The sequence below is a fragment of the Ischnura elegans genome, chromosome X, assembly GCF_921293095.1.
Source record: "Ischnura elegans chromosome X, ioIscEleg1.1, whole genome shotgun sequence".
NCBI lineage: Eukaryota > Metazoa > Arthropoda > Insecta > Odonata > Coenagrionidae > Ischnura > Ischnura elegans.
This window is the reverse complement of record NC_060259.1, coordinates 104,225,713-104,247,967: the sequence shown is the minus strand read 5'-3', so window position 1 is coordinate 104,247,967 and position 22,255 is coordinate 104,225,713. Positions and strand designations below refer to the sequence as shown.

General features: G+C 39.5%; 1 protein-coding gene across 7 annotated transcripts in view; it reads right to left on the bottom strand.

Annotated features, from left to right (window-relative positions):
- Nucleotides 1-22,255, bottom strand: part of LOC124170598 (NAD kinase-like) — a 223,024-nt gene that overhangs the window by 42,095 nt on the left and 158,674 nt on the right. For 6 of the 7 annotated variants that reach the window (XM_046549418.1, XM_046549420.1, XM_046549419.1 and 3 more), the window contains 2 exons: nt 2,935-3,018; nt 569-698 (listed from right to left, as the gene is read on the bottom strand). In XM_046549418.1, coding sequence (XP_046405374.1) covers nt 569-698; nt 2,935-3,018 — 214 coding nt within the window. Of the gene's footprint in view, nt 1-568; nt 699-2,934; nt 3,019-12,673; nt 13,438-22,255 lie in introns of those variants that run through there. The other variant, XM_046549421.1, reaches the window with a different exon arrangement.

The following is a 22,255-nucleotide window of genomic DNA, read 5'->3' as shown; positions in this document are numbered from 1 at the left end:
ATAACATTAAAAATCAACTGACAGCAATATTCATAAAAAGTATTCCATTAAAGTGGTGTCCCGAGAATTGGCTTCCCATTCCAGGAGTCTGGGAGCATATCCTGGCGATTGTGGATATTTACCCTTGGTAGCCTGGTATCCCTGCTTGGAAGTTCAACGTAGGGCGAAAGCATCATTGCCATCTCCTTTGAACCCTCTTCCCTAAACATCCTAACTTGTCTTTTAAGGTGCAGTGTCTCGATTAATACAACTGAAGATGTCACTCGCTAGGTCGACTCATTGCTTGCTTTTATTTTCGATTGCCCTAACCTTGCTTGAATTTACAACAGAATTTACCAACCGTTGGCAATAGTAATAATACAAACAGCTGTAGTAATTTTCCACACTTTTTAATCTGCTCGATCGGTTTCAAATGTTTTCACATCATTATCAAGAGCTGTCTTGACAGCACTATTGCGATCAATGGCAGAACACGAAATTTTAATGGACGCTAAACACAGGGATGCGTACAAGGATAAGCGATGAAAGGGCATGAATATAAGACTTTTATCATGTCCCGCGTACTCACCTCTATCAGCCACTTCACCAGCTGAACAAAAGGCTGAAGGACCGAGGCGTCCCTCACCTTCTTGATGACCAACACAGTCAGCGGAGGCTTGTACCACGTCAGCCGTTGGCTGGCCGGATCTTGAATAGTCCTGCACACATCAAGTAGCCACGGAAAGACAATAAACAGTCATGAAATTAATGTGAAATTTGCCGTCATTACAACTGCGGCGCTATGAGAATACAATTACGCCTGGGCATGCAACATTGCTGTAAAATATCACGCCTGCCAAAAAGACAAGATCAAGGAAATAGCACGTCACTTCCATAATTATGAACTACACTGATAAACAAATTAAAGGTTTCATCTGCTGAACTCTAATCTTTAACTATTTGAAAAAGCACTGTGGAAGGATTCATAGTTCCGAAAGAAATTAAGGAACAGAACAAAGAGAGTTTCATTTGCCTCGACAGTGTGAATTAAAGCAAACAGAGAAAGAAAAGAGGAACATTTTGAATAACAGATCATCATAGCACTTATGAGCCCACGATATGTTCTCCTTTCTTCATGTGAGCGTACAAAGTGAACAGACATAACTGAAAACGGTCGAAGTTAAAAGGAATTACTTCAGATTAGTGATACAAATTATGGAAGACTAGATTACGAGTACTTTTCAATTATGGTGGGACGACTGAAGTCAATTATTTTTGAAAACATTGAAATTAACTGAACTCCCTCTATGGATGCTCTAATCTCCGTAAATCAATTCACAGAAAGGAATGGCATGCAGTGGTTATTAATTAAATAATGAAAATTGCAGAACGCATTGACAGGTACAATGCAATGCGGAAAACGGCCACATACCTACATTTTCATTACTTGTTTCCCATAATTTTATTTGTTTGAGAGAATATTATGAGCACGGCTGAGATTTTGAAACACACACACAAAATGTTAGGTTTTGAGCAGGTTAATAGGAGTTTTTCTCATACCAAAATTCTATCTAACATAAGTACTGTAGGGCAATTCGGAAAAGAATAAGAGTATGCGTGTAACCTGAAAGGTAATTCTAACACAATGTCGTCCACCAACAAGTGTTAATTTCCAGCCAATCGAGCTCTGTCGGCTCGTGCGAGTCGAAAACCCTAAAATGTATCAATGTTGATTTTTCAGGAGGACTAAACCGATTATTACAATTTCTGAGCGTTATTCAAAGCTCAAACGCCAAAAACAACGGGGGGAAGCCATTCTGCCTGCTGTAGAATTTTTGTTTAGTTTGAGAGGTCTAGTGTTTCTAATATGCCTAAACTGCCTTATTTTCCTGCAACTAAAATAAAAAAAGTCCCATGAGTTTTTGACATCTCATTGAGGTGAATGGCCATTTTTAGAATTGACATTTATATATCAACCCTACGACTCACACACGCTACTGCCGCATTTGATTATTAAGTTTCATTTTTATGATTTAGAAACCAATTTGATAAGGTATTGGAAATTACAATTAGGTTAAAAAGGACAAAGGATTTTTATGAAATCATACGAAGGAGTGATTGTATAGAAGCCGATCAAATCAATAATAAAAACTTCTAGCTGTAATATCAATAAACTGAACTTTATCCATAGACCACAGAGAAAAAAACTTTTACGATTCGCCACACAGGTGGGTGAAAATCAGGACAAGTTACCTCATATCATGATAAAGAAATGACGGCGAAAACTTTGAACAGCAAAAGTAATACCTAATCACATTGATCAATACTCTGTTTTTTGTCAATCTTGTCGGAGATTTGACCATGGATATATACTAATTCCATCGAGGAGACCAATATTTATAGACTATCAAGTTAAAACCAGTGATAATCAGTATACAGTAGAATACAAGCCTCAAAATCCGGCATTTATAAATGTACAAACTTAACGTAGTACATCGGACACTGGAAAAAATGGAAGGGCTCGGAAATAACTCCAAACTCAAAAGGCAAAGATTAGTAATACTGCGATGGAGGTGACAACAATTACCAAACATCTTTAATTAATCACCTTCCGCAGTTCCAACATTTCATCAATATCATACCGAGAAATTTCGCCTTAAGAGAGAATTTTTCCTCGAGGTAATTTATTAGTTACTAATCGAAAACCAAACCAAATTAGGCAACGAAATCCATTAGAAATTACTTTTGAAAAAATAATGCATGCAATTTGCGTTTCTTCAGAAAACACTTCAGAGAGCACTTCATGCTAATCGCTTTTCTGGGTTATGACTAGAATAGCACATTTACACATGGACTCAACGCCACTACAAAAATAGCACGAGCCAATGAAATATATTTGAAGATGATCGTAGAAATAAATTTTACGTCTCATCAGCAATGAACAGTAATACTTACATGACCATGGCCGAGTTTTTCATGATGCGCCCGCATGGTCCAAATTGTTGTATTGGGCTTGGTGCGTTCAGCGACCTCGTCCGCCTGAAACAATGACAACTAACGTCAGAAAAAAAACCATACACATAATGCCAACCAATTAGTCAAGTATCCCGAAAATCGAGTGCAAATTAATGATGACCAAATATTGTCTGAGCCCGAAGTATACAGGCGAAAAATAATCAGTGACAGCCAAAGAAAAGAACAACACAACGTGAAGGAGTTCGTTCATAGCGTGATGGGAGAGCCATGTTTAATAAAATATGGTAGATTAGGATGAGAGGCCATGATGAGAAGAAATATCATAGACGCAGCAGCAGTGAGGTTGAATTGAAAAAATCAAAATAAGGTTCGAAATATTCAGTCAATGGAATTGCATGCAGCCATAACATTAGGCAGCAAATATCTCCTTAACTACTGTGAAAACTATCAAGGCATTAATGGCAGGGAAGCAATAGCATCGATACGAAGGATAGGCAGAAAAAAGAAGGCTAATGGAAAGACTAAACACTGTAGAGTAAAAACGTAAGATATGAAAATACTTCCACTGAGACTTCGGCGAAACCAGGCTAAACAGCCACACGAGAAAAGGCTGAATGCTGTAAATATAAAGGCGCTTACATAAAAAGAAGATACAACGGCATCGTAAGCAGTATATGCTACGTAGCATAAATTAATGAGATGTTCTTCATAAACAAATGCGCACAATATGAAATGTATTGTAAACTGGCTAGTTAGGGTGACTTGGTGGCGCGCCAAATAATGAGATCACTCAGCTCAAAGCCGGATACCTTTTCTTCTTTACGAAATATGATGACAATGAAAGATTCCATCGAAAACTCAGCTGATTGAAACAATGCCCTCAACAGAAGAGGCATGTCAACGATCTTGCATGTCACAGAAAGGTGGGGGGATCACCTGAGCTGGGGATTTCCTTTTCCAAGCTTGCTCACATGCCTGCCATCGCTACATATATCCTACCCTTCCTTCGACAGCGTAATCGCCGTTTTAAAGAAAAAAAAGCGCAAAAAATGAAATTTAACGCTTAACTTACAATTAGTCCCACGGTGCAGGGATGCTAGGGAGATATCTCTAAATCGCCCGTGATGAAATACCTTGAACAGTACGGATGTGCTTAGGAGACATTGTTGGCACCAGTTCGGAATGGCTTCTTGAGTCATTCAATTGGTTTCCATTTCGGTGACATTCACAAACTATGGAGCACGGGTATATACGTTTTAGGACTCGCTCGCAGCGCCGAGTGCCAGCTATCTAAATAGTAGGCTCGACCACCATCTTAACTTCAGTGTCGATTGAGAGAGAGTTTGAAAACTAACGAGACCCATGTTTTTCCATTTTTAGGTCCGCAGCCTACTTCTCGTGCTGTTCGCGACAAAAAATCGACGGCCTGAACCCTTTCGCTGATAATCTGATGACGTCACCCAACCCTGCCGAGCGGGTCACCTTATTTCAACGACTCCTCGTCTCGCGCACCGACCTCGCTTCTCGTTCGTTTTCGCTCTTTACACTCGTTCGAGCGAGCCCTTCCCTTCACGAGCGCTCCTCTCTCCACTACTAGAGGAGCTTTCCATTTTCCTAAGGCCATCAAAAATGTTTACAGCATAATTTTTCAATATCCAATGGAGAGAGTGGGAAGAATCGATAGCACTAACGTAAACAAATCACTATTAGTACAAAAAATAAATATAAATAAAAGGCGGAAAGGTAACTCAGTAAGGTTGCAGCGTCAAAACTGATACCAATTTGTCTTGGTCAATCGCTTTCTGAGTCATAATAGCTTTTTTTATTTCCCTAAGAGTAATGAAGAACACGATACGATGGATACGATAATTTCCTATGCAAAAACTATAATTTAAGTTTTGAAGGTAAACTTTCAATGCAGTGAGAAGTACTAGTCAAAATGAGAAAAGAATGGCCAAAAAACCAATGACTGAGGGAGTTTCCTCAAATATACTTCTTCAAACTTACGGACATAGGTTATCATCCAACCGCGACCACGTAATCAAGGAATCGACTGCCGACAGATTGCAAGGGTTGAACCATTTCGATGGTGGAACTATCAATCCCATTGCTTAATTTCATGGCATGCATTCACAATATATATAACAATAAGACAGAGTGATTTAATGAGAGAGATCTAATGTATTCTCGGGATTTAATATTTGCATAAATATGAATAGCGACGACGAATATACTACGAAATTTATGCTGAAACTTTTCACCTAAAAGCGATAATGCTACGGGTTACTGGGTCAGCAAAAGAAAAAATTTAACGAAATCATTTTCGTAAAACCAACTACATATGGCACGGAAAAATCTCGTCACACAATAATTTACATATTCGGAAAAGAATCATCCTCATCATCATTTGGAAAGATACAATTGATGGAGGACATGTATTAATCAGCTAATGAAGTTTGGCTAGCATGAAGCGATGAGTGAGGCAGATAGCGAGTACTGGCGAATCCAAATAAGTTTCGTGAAATATAAAATAAATGGACAATATTTCAATCGAGAGTTTATATATATGATATTTCAAAGCGTACGCTAAGTTTGGATGGCAGCGGAACACCTGGGTCCATAAGTTTTCTTCGAAAGCATGCGGCACTTTTGGAAAGAAATGTACCAGACAATTCAGAGGATGCGAATCGCGACGTCAAGGAGGGGGAATTTTCATACCGCGTTTGGGAATGGCAAGTGAAGTCCGACCAGGTCGAATCTTGCGACCATAACCAAGGGCTTAGCCCGTACTGTCAGGAAGAAGAGATTTCTCAGACGACGCCAACAAATTCGAGACCACATGCCCCCTCAACATATCACACGCTATACCCGAAGATCCGATTCCACGCCAACAAGTTATTTTATTGTAAGTGGCGTACATAGATTACATCGCTGGGGAGGATATCAGTGCAAATTTAGATTAAATCATTATAAATAAAGACAAACTATGATATTTTATTTTTAAATATACAGGAATAACAGCATAAAAGACGAGTATCGCTACATTTAGAGGCTAGGCCATCGCGAAACATTCACTAAAATAATTCAAATTGCGGTACGTATAGTTTTCTACACGAAATTTCCACATTTACAAGTGAAATTTCAACCCTTTATCCATAATATTTAGTTTACCTGGTTTGAAATTTCTCTAATAGTGAATATTGTCATTGTATATTTTTATATTTACCTATGAATGCAATGACGCTAACGAGGGGTTACGCGGAGGAGGGGACTTTTAGTCTCAACCTCGCTCTAATCGAGACATCTCTCTCTGTCTACTTTACTATCTCCTAGGACGCGGAAGGGCCCCCCTCTCCACGTACGCTCTTTTCGATTCGAAAACATTCCCCGCGTATTCGCATCGTGGAGTGAGGGGTTGAGGGCGGCCGTAGACCCTGACCACCTCCCTGGCCCTCCTCCGGTGACACGGATAGTCTTAAGCGTGCTCCTCCTCGTGCACAATACCACTTCCGCTTCCGGCCGTTATCACGGCAGGAGTCGACAATGGGCAAGAGATAGTGCCGCCGTAAGCACTTCATTCCCGACGAATGGTGGGAAAGACGATTCCACGCACACAATGCAAACCACGGCTCGATTGTTCGCCTCGAACGCTCCACACGGCCGACCAACCGCACAATGAGAGATCACTTTCAACGGCTCATAAACAATTGAACATCTTCCTTTTTCCCAAGATACATCACAGCGCGTTGCCTTGCCGACGAATAGTTTCACCTTTCCTTCAAACGGCGTGTTTTGGGGTGAAGTGAAGGTCAGGTCCCTAGCTGGCAGCTGCACCGCAAAAATGCAGCTACCCGCTCTGCGAAACCCTGTCGTGTACTCAACAGTTTCGTTGTAATTTGACGCTTCCTTGGTAACATACGAGTTGAATCCGCGCTGCATAGCTGAACAAAAATGTATCAGCTGCACCATACCTACAGTAACCACACAAAGTCAGTGTCAAGCTAAGGGATGTTGCTGGAGGCATTTAGAAAGTGAAATAAAAGGTAAATGCTCCTAACTTTGAATTGTTTTACAGCCAAAGATAATAAAAAAACTCAAGTAAGAATCATGTTTTGTACTAGCCGCTATTTAAAACTGGAGAGGAATTGACTTTTCATACATCGCCAAATTTATCCTCGGTGGTTCTCCCAGAGTTCAGAGAGTAAACTCGCACCGAAAGCATGGATTTGAGTTGTCTAGAGACTTCATCGTGATTAGAGCTCGAAATCCTTCAGTATAATCCTGAGCACTGTCGCTACAGCACCACAAACAAGTGTACGCGGTCGCGATCGTCGCAAGCGATATTTATATCCTTGTCGCGCAATAAATTCAAATGGTGTCACAATAAAATTATAATACATGTATTCCTTTATTGTCTACTACGATAATTTTCCACCTTAGCATAGTAAAAAAAATTTAAGGGTTAGAGAATTCCTAAAACAAGATTCTACACCAATGAATTACGCCCAATCATTGCTTCACGCAAAAAAAACTTATCCTCCTCGGAAAGATGTAAGATTGTGGATTAAATCCAAGTAAAATTAATTTATTATTAATTAATGTGCAAAAGTTAAAGAAAATAGTACAGTGGGCAGTCAGTCAGTTCTGCCACTAATACCGGTTGCAACGAGAAAAAGATCTATAGCTGAAAATAATCCATTTACTTAAGCCTTGAAGAATATCATATGCTCTGCTTCATAACCGTAAAAATAACTCATCAAAAAATTACACTTTCACTTTCTCGAGAAGTTTAAAATTTCAAGCACCTATCTCGAAGGTTTATCAATGCATCCTACGCGGCTGAGAAATGTATGAAATAAAAGATTTACTAGATATAGCATGAGAATCAAAATAATAGCACGGGTTATTAACACATTGTTACATCAGATGACCGTCTAGGTTGTTCCACCAACAATGATTGAGCTCATTATCCGCATATATTACTAGGTCTAAAACCTACGACTCAACCATAACATGACTACCATTGCGTAACATGAATGCTCTAGCAATCAATTTCAGCATCCGTAAGAAACAGAAGTTAAGTTAGTTACTCATACGACATTTAAATATTGTAAGGTGGTTTACTAAGTATGCTAAGCGTGAGTTTCCTGGCCTAAATAAAATCCTTTGTAGTACAATCTAATAACTACGATCCATGATTTTTAACGACAGTTTTCGTAGTGACGCATTTAAGTTTGGGTCATGACACAACACTGCCCTAGTTTCGTCGCCTTTTGCCTTGGACTTCTCACAGCGTAAACTGTGAAGGCCAAGGGAGCGCTTGGGGTTTGCCCATCAAGTTGGAGGCACGCCCACTTTTGAAACGACGCCTTTCCACAAGGACCCCGGAAACGTCTCGCGGCGAGTTTCGAAAACGTTGATGAACCAGAGGGATAAGACGTCCACTGCACACACAAATATCCACTTCGTATAATCCTTCTGTCACGCAGAGGCGATGGGCGAGAAGAAAATGAGAAAAAGGATTTATCGTTAATTTTGAGTGCCTTAAATTATTACGTATTAAAAGAGACTAAAACAACGACGTGAGGGTAGACATAGCGAGTTAAAACGCTGTCATTAATTTATAATGCTTCAATAAGTCAAGAGCAACTAAGTTCAAGAGCAACTCCACGTTCTTGTTACGTCGAGGGACAAGCGGATGGCAAGAACTGAAATGGAAGACCTCGGATAAAATAGAAGGAACAGGAAAGGAAGGATGATAAAGAGAGGAAACGGACGGATGTGGAAAGGTGGATCTGATAGAGGGATAGAAAAGTGAGCTGAGTCAAGGCAATCTTAGCAATGCTGACCAGCGATAATAATGAAATTCTATGAGGCTATGGTCACGTCGAAGGCGTGATAACAGAATGACGCAGGTTCGCATATAAACATGAATGGCAAGAGAATGTAAGGATCATTAGATGATAAGAGTCACATTTCTGGTAATTAGTCTGCTCCATGTGACTATGGTTAGCTCCCTTATAAAAGAGCTACCGTATGAATTCCAGTAAACTGTTCCTTCGACCTCACACCACTATTTTCGGTTACCAGGAGGAAAAATAATTTTTCTGCCCCATAATTTGTCATTTCATTAAGGCCTACCAAAATGATCTTCATTTAAAATTCTGAGTATTATTTCAGCGTTTTACTATGAACACTATACCAGTGCAGTTCACTTTATAACGAGAGGCTACTCTATTTTGAATGTGGTACGAAACTCGAAAGCATAATTTAACATCAGAGACAATACTGCAGTGAAATTTTCAAATGTTGAAAAACACTCAATGTCAAGATGCTACCATTTTTAAAACGAATTATCCGTCACGAACAAAAACCGTCGCGCTGGAGTGGTGCGTCACGCATCTCAGGGGATTGATCATCGTGAACAGTTTGAGATCAAAACGATAGCTCTTCACAGAAAATGAGCACAATGGATGGATAAAATGACTCAAATTATTGATCACGATTTTTATGGCACCACAGTCGTCAGTTGCACGCGCTCGCGATGTGGTGGAGACCAGTGAAATGAAATATTACAACGGTGGAAGGATTAGGATGCTCAGAATCCTTAAAGAGGGCGCCCACTTACTCACTCCAGTCACTACGCCACTTCACCAACCCTTGATCCTCTGGAGCGGTTGAAATTCTGCGCCAGTGTGGCCCATCACAGCCACTTCCCCGCCCTTCCCCATCCAATCCTTCCCTTCAGCAGACTCATCTTCCCTTCGCTGGCCACTCGCGGCCATAAAGAAAATACGAGAAGTATTATCGAATGATGTATTTTTCCAGGAGCGCTGAGATGGAATTGAGGCACATTAAGACATTTCGAAACTTTGCAGTGCTCCACAGAAAATTTCCCTATTCGCCGACCAATATTTTAACACGACCAAGATAAATGAATTTTAAAAAGTCATCATCACGTCGTTATCACCCAAACAGTGACTAGTAAAGAGTTGCAAATTCGGTTATTATACGTAAAACTTTATGCGGAACATTACCATGTGAATTAATTTCAAAAAACCGCTGCTCGATTCCGCGAAGGCCGAGAATGCGTTAGATATTGATTCATTTCGTCATATGAACGCAGTACAAAATTCCGTATAAAATTAGGGTTGTAGGCCACATGAGAGAGGACGCCAATTTTGATGATTCATTCATCCATACATTAAGTGGCAAGCCACCTCAATAGGCGTGTGACTGGGCATCAAAAGTTGACGCGCGCGAGCACATTAACAACAATTTGGAGTGCGGAGAAAGACTTTTGACTGCTTAACTTCGACGTCGAATAAATTGAAGTCCTACATTGTCCAATACGAATTCCTTTACCTATACGTTCGGGAATATTCCTCTTATTTACTCGTTCCCGGAAATATAGAGCGGCTTTAAGATGATGTTCTTCGTGTGTCTGAAAAAAGTTTACGCAGCAAAACTTTTTTTCTCTTCGTCGCTTTCATTCCCTGAGTAACGTCTTTAAATTAAGGTAAAAATTATATTTTTCGAATAAATAATCAACTTAAAACGAAAGTAAAACTGCAATTCTCATGGCCGTGATGACGTGATAGAAGGCTGCTGAGTATTAAATAGAAAATGAGTTCTTTATTGCTACAGCCGATAAGATAAAGGGAAGAGTGGAATGGGATAGATACAATTGAAGAAACTCGTAAGTTTCCTACTCGTGACCACGAGTTTGCATCATCTGTATGATTTGAGGCGGCATTTCATAGTGATTACTCATGTCGAGAGTCATGCAAGCAAAGATTGTTTGTTTACATAAACCCCAACGCTTAAGTGCGCAGAATTAAGAGTACATGCCTGCATAGTCTAAATAATTGAAGCATTCCATAATGAAGCTGGGATATATTTTAGAATTGATAATAAAAATTTAAGTGGCATACTACTAAAGAGAAAGGTTTATTAATTAAAAGTAAGAAACATTGAAAGTTAAAGAAAACCAGAGGTTAATTTGGCGATGACAGTGGAAGAATACTTAGAGCAATCTGAAGCCACGCAGAATCTTCAATTATTGCAACCAAATTGGAGCAACTGCAGTCGATAAGACAATAAGATATGCATACATTCGAAGCTTTCAATGCGAAAATGTCCAAAATGTTCAATGGAAAAGCCCATAAATACGGAGTGAAATTCTATGGACGGACACATTTTCACTCTCCCGCTTACTTCTGGCAGAGAAATTGTCAACGCTGACTGTCACGAAACAAACTGAATTATAAAAAATAACATTTTTTCCCGTTGGTAGAATTAGGAGACCATACTAACGTAGACAATGATAATATTTAAGACTGAGGCAAAGCTGATCTTAGATACCATGGAGCAAATTAAAAACAAGACTCAGCTTGACCAAGGTTCAATGAGACACATAGATGTACACAATATATATCTAGAAACAGATAAAGCCATGATAACTAAAAAATAAGGAAATGCCACAGTTAAGATATCTTGATGATGACGAATCACTTAGTAGAAGTCAATAGATACGAAAAAGTATGAAAACGTACACCTCGCTAAATAATACCGTAGTATGTGGAAGCATTCGAAGAACTTTGATATCGAAAACTTTGGGTTAGAATTCACGTTGTTCCAATATTTTAGCATATACGATGGCTACACCATTCCCTTATGCATCAGATTGTGCACCAGCCTGATTGCAGCAATAAAGATGCAGTCAAGGCCCGAATATCACTAAGGATGTCAAAGCAAACTCGATGACGATGACGCTAAACTACCTCGATTGACTAGGTATTCCTGGGAGGGGGGAAATAAAATTGTCGGCCGTGGTGAACTGATATTACATGCTCAACGATGTGTTACACACAATTACAGATATCTTTCAGTGGTAGCATCAGAAACGACTACTTATGCATTGTAAACAACATTGGGAGCAACGCTTTCCGCGCCAAAAACTCAAAACATGACTTGCAGTAGTTACCTATCATGTCGGGGGTGTTTATTTCTAACAAGTGTCCTTCATTAAGTATTACTCGTTAAATACTTACGCTATATCTTGAAATTTTAATGAGAAATTAAGTAGACTCATTTTTCGGTGTCGGATACTTGAAAATTTAACTTAAAAGTTTTCTCTCATGTAATGAATTACATTTCAGAAAATGTTGAAAAAGGTCTACTATATGTCACCTAGAAATTACAAGGTGACTACTTACTTTTTAAACCGGGTAATGAGTTGTAAAAAAGTCTAAATACGGCCGATGTGAAGGTGATGCGTCCTCGCAACATTCATTCAATCCACTGGATATGCAACGGCTATGCAGGGGAGCGTGTTAGCCTAGTGGCTTCGCTGCTGATTGAGGCGTACACAGTTCAAATACTGGGTGAAGCCATCGGAAACCCCCAAACAAAAATCCTCGAAAAGCGAGGAAGCCCAGAGAAAGAAACTGCCCTTCTCTTGCCCTGACTCTGAGAAATTGACATACCAGTGCATTAATTCGAGATGAGTTCTATCCTCACCTACCCAAACCAACCTTCGGGTTGAATCACCGAGTGAGTGAATAAGTGCGCTATATGACGATAAGTGTAGGCATCCATCAAGAACAACTCCATATTACGCAGCTTACTAGAAACCTGTCCCAACGATTTACAAAACCGCGCCCTTGAGGGTACGCCAGCTCGAATAATAATAAAAAAAGCAATGGTCCAATCTCACCTCAACATCCTGGCGGCGCGACTCTTGGCGAGTAGATCTGCAGCCGACTTATTACCGCCACTACACCCATCAGACAGCGCGTCTACGGCGGCGCTCGTGTCCGGAAGCAAGTCACTCATTTCCCGAGCAGAGAAGTGAACGACGTCCAACTAACTGCCGCCTCACGCGACAAGAGAGCTCTCATCAGCCACCCGGCTTCACACCACCGCAACCCCCGGCGAGGTGACCACACCGGTCCCCCAAGAGAAATCTCTCGGCCATGGTGACGCAGCGGCGAAAACCGACGTTCGAGGCATATCGTTACAGCCTCTCGCTGGTAAACGATATTTGCGCAAGGACCACTTCGGAGAGCCCTTGAAAGCGAGTGACTTAGGAGGGTGGGTCCGACCAGGATACCAACGGTGGGAAACCCTCAAAAGAAGTCCTCGATGCGCAAGGTGGCCCACGGGATTACGGGTGCACCGCTCGAGATTATTCCGGGCGAGAAAAACTTGATCAAAGGTGAGTTAAGTGTGGCGTTCCAGATTTTTAAGAACATGAAACAGCGTAGTTGAACCCTCCTAGATCTAATTTTGCTCTTCTGAATAACCACGAGCGGTTCATAAGCAATGCCATCGCGGGAAAGAACTTGCCTCCTCACCCTGAATGTGCGGTATTCACTCACTTGGGGCTGAGTCTGGAGCGAGCTCTACCCTCACCTATCCAAACCAACTTTCGCGTTGAAGGCCTGAGTGAGTTAGATAAAGCGTGCGAACCGCGAATGCCTCGGCCGCTTTCTGAAGCATTCACGAAAACAAGCGAGTCACTCCGCCGCCTCATTTCCCGGGACGCGCATGCGCCGTAGCCAAAAGGAGAGGGAGCGGAGGTGCGATGGGGCAGACGCCACGTGCTCAAAGGCGCACTTTGATAAGAGGATTCCAACCCCTCCGATTCGCATCTCCACCTATGATCACTGCCCTGACTGGCGGCAAACCGATGCAATTCCCGGTCACTGACAAGCACCACTCGAGTCAAGAGATACATACGACTGATTAGTGATTTTGGGATTCACGAGGAACTTTTAAAATCCATGTGGATTTACGAAAATACTACAATCTTAGGCACTCGCCATTAAAAAATCTTCAGGTAAAAAATTAACGAGGAATTTTAAGAAAAGGCGCAGCTATCACAGAAATAGCTCACACACGTTGCGCACCATTAAACGCAAAGACTTGATTACCTAACAACATTAAGGAATACCCCAATCGGTTCAGAAATTCATGAGTACAATCAAAATTTGACGGTTTGAACTTATCAAAATTGCTCTCTAATCGAAAGCGAAGACGATATTATCATTTAAAAATGTAAGCAAAAATAGCAAAAACAAATAGCCAATGTGGCTAAAATACGAATACACCATTCTTGATCATTTTTTCCTTTGCAATACGGGAAATGAACAGGGGAAAAACGAATTCCATCACTTTATACTGCTCAATGACCATTCCTAAAATTGTCATACGGTGGATGGGGGTCGAGAGAGATAGATCTCCGAAATAGATGGAAATATGTCACAAATCCCAAGTGACATACAGAGGAATTAAAGAGGGAAATGTGATCCACAATCCTCACGATTTCTCTTCTGCAACTTGCGATGGCTATTCCAAAGCGGCGTGGTATTTGCATTTGGGATTCCCGATACCGTCACACACACACATGAGCCAAAACAACACGGCATGGTCAATTCACTTCCTCCACGATCCTCCCCGCATGTCGATATTACGGAAACACAGCTGACCCAAAACGGCTCGCCCACTCTCTCTCTCTCTCTCTCTCTCTCTCTCTGATCTTGCCGCACTCAATAGACCTCTGGACACCTATCAAGGTAAATACCTTTCTGAAAAGTACGTGTAAATATTAATCTAAGTGGCGTAACACTTTGGCCGTATAATCTTGCATTTTTTTATTTAGAGCATTTTAAATAGCCGTCACTTGCCATGCAAGAGGAACGTAATTCGCACCACTGCCATCTTGAATGACGTCAGCTCATGCAATAGTGTTGTTCGCGTCCGTGCGCATTACTGTAGAGGAGGTAAAGAATTAGTGATTTTGTGGATATTACGCCGTTTTTGTTGTCGTACGTATTTCGTCGATTTGTCGAAGCGCAGCTATAAGTACTGCATTGTGCCTATGTGCAGTAATACTAGTGGAAATGCCTCAAATAAGTATTTTCACACGGTCCCCCAAGACGGTGAACGACGAACTGTTCGGATGAAAAAGTGCCGACGAATTTCAGTCTCTTGATTTATTGGTACTTACTACGAAAACTAATATAATTAACTGGAGTAATTCTTTCTTGAAACTAGGGAAAGACTGGACAATGTTAGAGTAACTCGAATATATGCTTACAAAACCAAATGAATAAGTACCGTAGAACCCTACAGCTCATTGATAGGTAACAAATGTAATAATAATAAGCGGATAGTTTTATCTCCTATATTTTTGCTGTAGGTAAAGAATGTAAGGAACAGCAACAGAAAAAGGGGAATTTTTTATCCCATTAAGTTACTTAAAAGTGAAATTTTGAGCAAGTGGGCTACTTCGAAGAAGTTCCATATTATATTTTCCACACTTCAGGAAATACTAATTATTATGTTCTATTTCTATTCTATGTACTATTAAATCGGAGATTTCACCACTTAAAATTTCATCAGGTTGTTCTACACGAATAAATAACGGGAAAATTTGTTTTCCTTAAAATGCCAAATAAAAAAATACAATACCACTTAGAGTAAAGTCTTACGTACCCAAACTGGCTATGCAATCCTTACACGAAAGAGTCACAACTTCGCTTTCGCCGCTCTCCTCCAAAAGACGGGCTTCAACAACATAGGCCTTCGATCGAACCTACGAATACGATCACGGACGATGCATTCATTTTTATCACGCTTAACCACGCAACTTATAGCATCATCGCCGTATTCTTCTCGTCTGACTCTATGTGAATAAAAGGATTTAGAAACGTTAACATCAACTAATACCCTAAGAAAATCAATTTCCACTCGCGGTGATATACTCACCTAGCCATCTTCACTCCCCGGGTCTCAGAATTTATGTAGTTACTATTAATTCAGTAGTTACTATTTATACCTATAAAATGTAAACATTGAGGCAGTTGAAAATTTAGGCAAGTTTCTCGCGTCTCCCTTATCGAAACCAGGATCCATGATGCCCACGGAAGCAAAATAATATCCCCAGTAACTTTTTCACTCTTCGGAAAAGCACGTCACGGCGATATTATGTTCACCTCTCAAAGTGAAACGCTAACGAAGTGCCGATCCGTGCTGAAGATCTTGCAAATCCGCCTAACCCCCATGAATTTCATGGGACCGCCGCATGGTTGCATGAGCTGACGTCATATTTTCGTCAGCCAATGGAAATACGTATTGAGATGGGAGTGTCTGCTGATGAGAAAAGCTTCCTTTTCTTGCGATTAAAAAACATTCCATGGAAAATTATTACATATAATAAACGTTTTACGTATATATTTATCCTTATTGATTTTTTAGAACATATTTGAAGGCAAATTAAAATTTTGTCCAGAGGTCTATTGCAGGGAATGTCGGCACAAACTACGATGGGACAATTATCACTCTTGTTTGGCACGGACAGAGAGGGACACGGCGCCGGTGCGACACCTCCGAGATCCTCACCGCTTCCGACAGACCCTACCCATCAACCGTGTGACTGTACTTTCGGAGTAGAAGCAAAAGCTGTGTGCTCTTAAGTTTGGACGAGCTCAATAGCGGCAAGAGACGCAGAAAAACTAACTCCGCCACAATTCGAACTGCGTTGCTTTGGATAACACGTTGATCAAAAACGAATTCAAATGTTTTCATCACGATTTTAACCAAAAAGTTACCTGTTTCTGAGGGTGATCTAGCAACCGATTTCGACAAGACATAACTAGGAAACAAGTCATTCTTTGCGAAAAAGCATTATTACTATTTAGATAGTCATCATTGCTATAAATAATGTAAGTTTAAAGTATATATATTTTGCACAAAAAGTACAGCTACCAATTTCTATAAAACGTGGACAAAACAGACAGATTTTCGCTCTTAGTAGAGTAAGGTAATCTATATCCCCACAGCGTTAAAAATATGAGATAGTCTATAGCGTCAGGGTGTGCATTTTATTTGTATCGACTTATAGTGACCCAAGAGAGCGCGTTAGCCGAATTTTTACAATCGATGCACACACATATTTTATATAAATAGTTTAACTTTCGATCTCCTATGTTAAAAACAGCTAAAATCAATTTTGTATTATGTGGAAAAAGCAGACCGGGGGGGAAGGTCGTATTGTTTCCTTCTTGGTAGCATTTTTTCCCTTTCTTCCGCGTTACTGAGATGTATTTGTTTGTAACTCCATACGGTGCCTTTAACTTGCATCGATTGATATCTATAGCGACCGAGGTAATATTTTCGGAGGGTGATTCTTCCTGGATAAACGGTAAACTCGGGTGCATCGTGGCCGCATTTCACAGGATCATCGCTGTCTCTCCGGCCAGTGGCAGCTGAGAGCGATGAAAGCCAACAAATATGAAAGGATTATTTACCACTATCTAAGGAGGATCTTCTTACAAAAATACTACTTCCGTACAAATATATAATATAAATGAATACAAGCTAAATGAATTCAATTTATAGAGAATGGCATATTAGTGGCGCTGTAGTTTGTCGATTACAGTCATGCCAAGAACGAAACTGAGCGACGCGTCGTCTTTAGAGAGCGTAATGTATTCCCATTTCTTTTTTGCCCACATTTTACAAAATCGGTTACAGCGCTCATTTACCAATAAAAGTACTGAAACTTATATTAATATACAGATAAGGTATTAAGATGAAAAATGGGAGTATCGATTACCAAAATTTATTAGCAACAAAATGATTTGTTCCCGAGTTAAGAGTTATCAAAGTTGGTGAACTGAGCAATATAAAATTATAGTGTCACATTTTTTCTTTGCTCCGTCCTGTTAAGTGGTTATTCACAAGCAATCTGCAGCTAGTATAATTTCTACGTCAATAGTAGTGCCGTTCACACTTTTTCTCATGTGACCGCTAGAGGGAGGATGAGCGGGAAGGATGGGATCACCACGTGATGTGTCTGAGAAAGCGCGCGCTCTCGCAAAAATTAGACGCAGTAGAGACTCAAGTCCTAAACCTCGGTAGCGAATCATCGATTGCGAGGACAGGGAGGGAGTGAAAGGTAATTTCACTCTACGCTTCCTAATAACCATCAGCAATTCACAATAAGATTAACAGGAGCAATTAATATGCAACTTAGTGAATCCCCACAAAATTTTCATCAGACTGCCGGCCCCGTTGGCAAGGGGTGAAGTCTTCCTCCGGTTTTCTGAAGGGCGCGAGTTCAAGACCCGCCCAGCTAGGTTATAAACATCTACCTGAGCACGGTAGTGTATATGTACAACCATACCTTAAATACTAAGTAATTGACTTCGACAGTTTAATGTAGAGAGGCTATTATTATTATTAATACTATTGGACCGACTTGTGATAATGATGGTGAGCTGCATTGATAAAGGCAATTATTTGGTGAAGCTCAAAGTTTTTTAAGCCAAAAGAAATGCTAGTCATTTAAAATGGCTACGAGTAATAACGAAGTCGTTTCTGTGGTAAGGTGTTCCAATATTTCTTTAAATGCTAAAGTATGATTATATCAACGTACGTTGATATAATCATACTTTAGAATTACACTACGAATTTTACTTAATGAAATATAAAATTGATGCAATTAATTTTACAGAACATCCTATAATTTCATACGCAATGTAAAAATTATAGGATATCATGTCTCACTAAAGTAATGTATCAGCTATTATGTAACACGTAAAAGTTATTGATTTTATGACCAATATTACATTTTCTTGAAATATGTTTTATGTATCCTTAAATTATTTTGAAATAGGAAATACCATAAATAATGTTCTTCAGCTTGACTACTGCAAAGATAGTCATGATAGTTATTACTTCGTTTAAACCCTCGCAACTTTTTGTAGCTCGGGTTTCATTTAATAAACTGTGAGAATCTAATAGAATCCAAATCAATTTTAATTAATCGTGCGGATAGGAGGAAAATACCTTTTTAACCATAAATACTTATTGAACCGAGTTTAACCGAGACGGATCGATTAGGTTAATTCAGGTACGAATAAAGAGAAAATAGAGGTGTTAGTGAGGCAGTTACATTCCCGATGAGAAACATATCCCCATGTCACATATCACAAAAGGATAGAAACGATGAAGATTGTGCTGAGGTTTGCGGTCCACATTGACGCGACCTCAAGATGATGTTGCGACAGCCTCGACATAACAACGGCTACTGAAAGCGGTGGGAATATGGCAAAAGAGAAGAAAAATATTCCCTCGGGAAATATAAATGAAGAGAAAGAGGTTTAAAGACCACTAGAATTGACTGAAATCATGCAAATGCTATGGTAAAGCACCATAATTAATTCATTAAGATTCAATGATGACAACAAAGAGTCCATGAAAAGCTCTAGACGAGAAAGTGCCAAAACCGTTCTCGAGGTAGACTAATCCACAACAAGGACCGTTCCACTAAAGAGTTTATTCACCGTTGAAAGGGGCCTTTTCGCGCACAACTAAACGAATATGAATTGGTATTGAATTTTGAGGAAACTGAGCAAATAAATACTGTATACATTGCTAAAACCCATGAAAATTCACAAAATATGCAACAAAATGTATTTACACAAATTTTATTTTAAAATTTATGCGCAAAATGATTTTCAACAAAAATATTCTTCGCGTCCAAGGAGCCGCATTCTTAAGATACATGGATTGAAGGAATTACATGAGTAAAATATGAGAAATAATGTGATCTTGTTCTTAACCGTGAGGTTGGGAATTATTTTAACCCAATGCTTTTCCTTAGCATAGTGAAAAAATGTGATATTAAGAAAAGGAATTCAACGTATGACATTGCCCAAAACAATGCCCTTTGAATGACGATAGGTATCATTCAACTAGTGAAAAATCGTAATTTGCTGAGGATTAATCTGGGGAACAGCAATTTCGCATCAACGATTACCATGGAATCTCAACAATATACGCGATCCAAAGGGAAAAATAAAAATACGGTTTCATGAGATTCGACAAGAAATTACCAGCGTGAAAATTATTTTTCTGCCAGCCAGAGATCCTTGAGTAATCAAACACTAACTTCATGTCCAATTTTCTGCCAGCAGTAGAATTTTCAAATCACATCAAATCCCCCTCGCGTATTTATTTCCAGTTCAACCATAGTATTTTGCAGTAATATATGTTTACCAAGTGAAAATAACACTGTTAGCTTATTCCGTCAAGTTAATGGTTAATTCGTGAATGCTCCATATGTATTTAACCGTTTAATCATGGCGTCTCCATTCTATTAAAAACGGCCTAGGAGCAGTATATTATTTAGGTTAATATGTAATTTGCGTGGAAAACTTTCCTCCAAGAGAAATCATTTACTCGAAATATATAAGGCCTCTTCGTCATAGGCTGAAACAGAGAGCGTGTATATCAAAGAGAAGATGACCTCACGTCCGGCGAAATTCTTGGCTTAAGAGAAAAAAATTAACACTACGGAGAATAAAATAAAATTAACGATGAACTACAAATACGCAAAACTTTGAAGGCCATCCATTAAAACAAAAAATTCGTCTCCACATCGATCGCAGATATTTAGTTCCCTGAATATCTGCGCCATCATCTTTCGCTGCGTTTAAGTCTGCTAATTAACAAAGAAATTAATGAGCAGTGATTTTGGCCTACATTGTATTTTCAAGCTCATTACGGGAAACTTCAATAAATTACTTTATCTCTGAAAGGAGAAAATTAATAATGGAAAGAACAAATGTCAAAGAAAAAAATGTAGCACTAAATAAGGAATAAAAATGTATTAATAACTTAATCGATAACAAAATGTGTCTTCTTTATACATAATCAACTTAAGTTTACACTACAATTCTGAATCCCTGACTTTTTCAAGCTTAATTAATGGATTTTAAAGGAGTGCATAGCGTCCGTAAACGTTCTGCCTTCTCAATATCTTGACATGAACAACGCATGTTTTAGATGTAGGCAGAAGTAAGACATATTGAATTAGCAACGCGCAAATTAAAGGGATAATTGCATATGTATTTAATCTCAAAACCACACGAGCAGTAAACATTGCAGGTTTAAGCCGACAGGCCATCAAATAAAACGAAACGCTGAGAGCGAAACGAAAGTCTCCGAACGAAAAAATCCCGAGTGCACCGAGGTGTAATCAATGATTTCCTGCCATAACGACCTTCTTCGCGCCCCAGGCGATTCCAATCTTTGGGAATTCCGATCATTCTATACTCAAAACGTCCGCTCACTTACAGCTTCACACAAGGATTTCACAACTGGAGGAAATATTCCACGACAGACACATCAATTAAACAAGTCACTTTCTCAACTTGTGATATTAATGGCCTAGAGCAGGGAAGGAACATGAAATGCCCGCATGCCAAATTCCTCTTTCACAGTGAGCGACAGTAATGATTATAGAATAAATGACAACATACGAAGGTCTATTTTGTATCCTTGAAAATGCTCCCCAGAGAATATTTTCAGAAAAGAACGAGTCTAGGTAAACTCTTTACTTTGCCTTAATGCTCCAATGTCTTTCCCACTGAATCTTAACAAGTCCACGCCATAGTAAAACTAATTTCCCAGGGTGTGCACATATCAGTATTAAGGCTATTTCTTCACCCCTCCACTTAAGTTTCGCAGAAAAAGTTTGACTGTGGTGCTAAATTTCCGATGCAATTGTGATTCTTACAAGAGACTCTCGAAGCCTAAATACAATTTATAGACAATAATACCACATGCATTTTGCCAGCAGTTATTTTTCACAATGTAATGAAAAACTTATTATTTTAAACATATGAAAAAGCCAAACTGAATAAGAAGGTTTAATTTTTTTCGTGTCAATGGGTTTTCTTCAAGTATGTCAATAAAAATCTACCTTAAAGTTTATATATATAATAAAGCGAGCAAACGTTAGGGTCCAAATGGCAATAATAAAAGGATAACAGGTTTATTTCAGATCAAAATCGTCTACCGTCTATAGGCAAATGAGGCAGGCAAAGCTAATTAAGATGGAAATCGCTGCTCTACAGTTTGTTAAAGATGTCCTTGGAAAATCATCCACTAAACAAAAAAAAAACGCAAAAACGATAACTCCGGCACTACCCCACAATTACCACCCAGCTACGCGAAGGAAATCTTTTATGAGGCAGCCGCTAACGAGACTATACTGTCATCTTTTAATGTAGCCAAACTATGTGTACACAACTACGACTTCGAATTTACAACGTGCGCTACTTCTAAGTACACATTTCCATCACTTAATCTCCCGAATATTGAGAGAAACTGGTGCATCCAAATATATCTCCTCACCATTATGATAAGTAACATTTGTACTTTAAATTACCAACATCAAGCAATATGCAAGAATGTCGATTATAATTAGCAATCACATGTACTT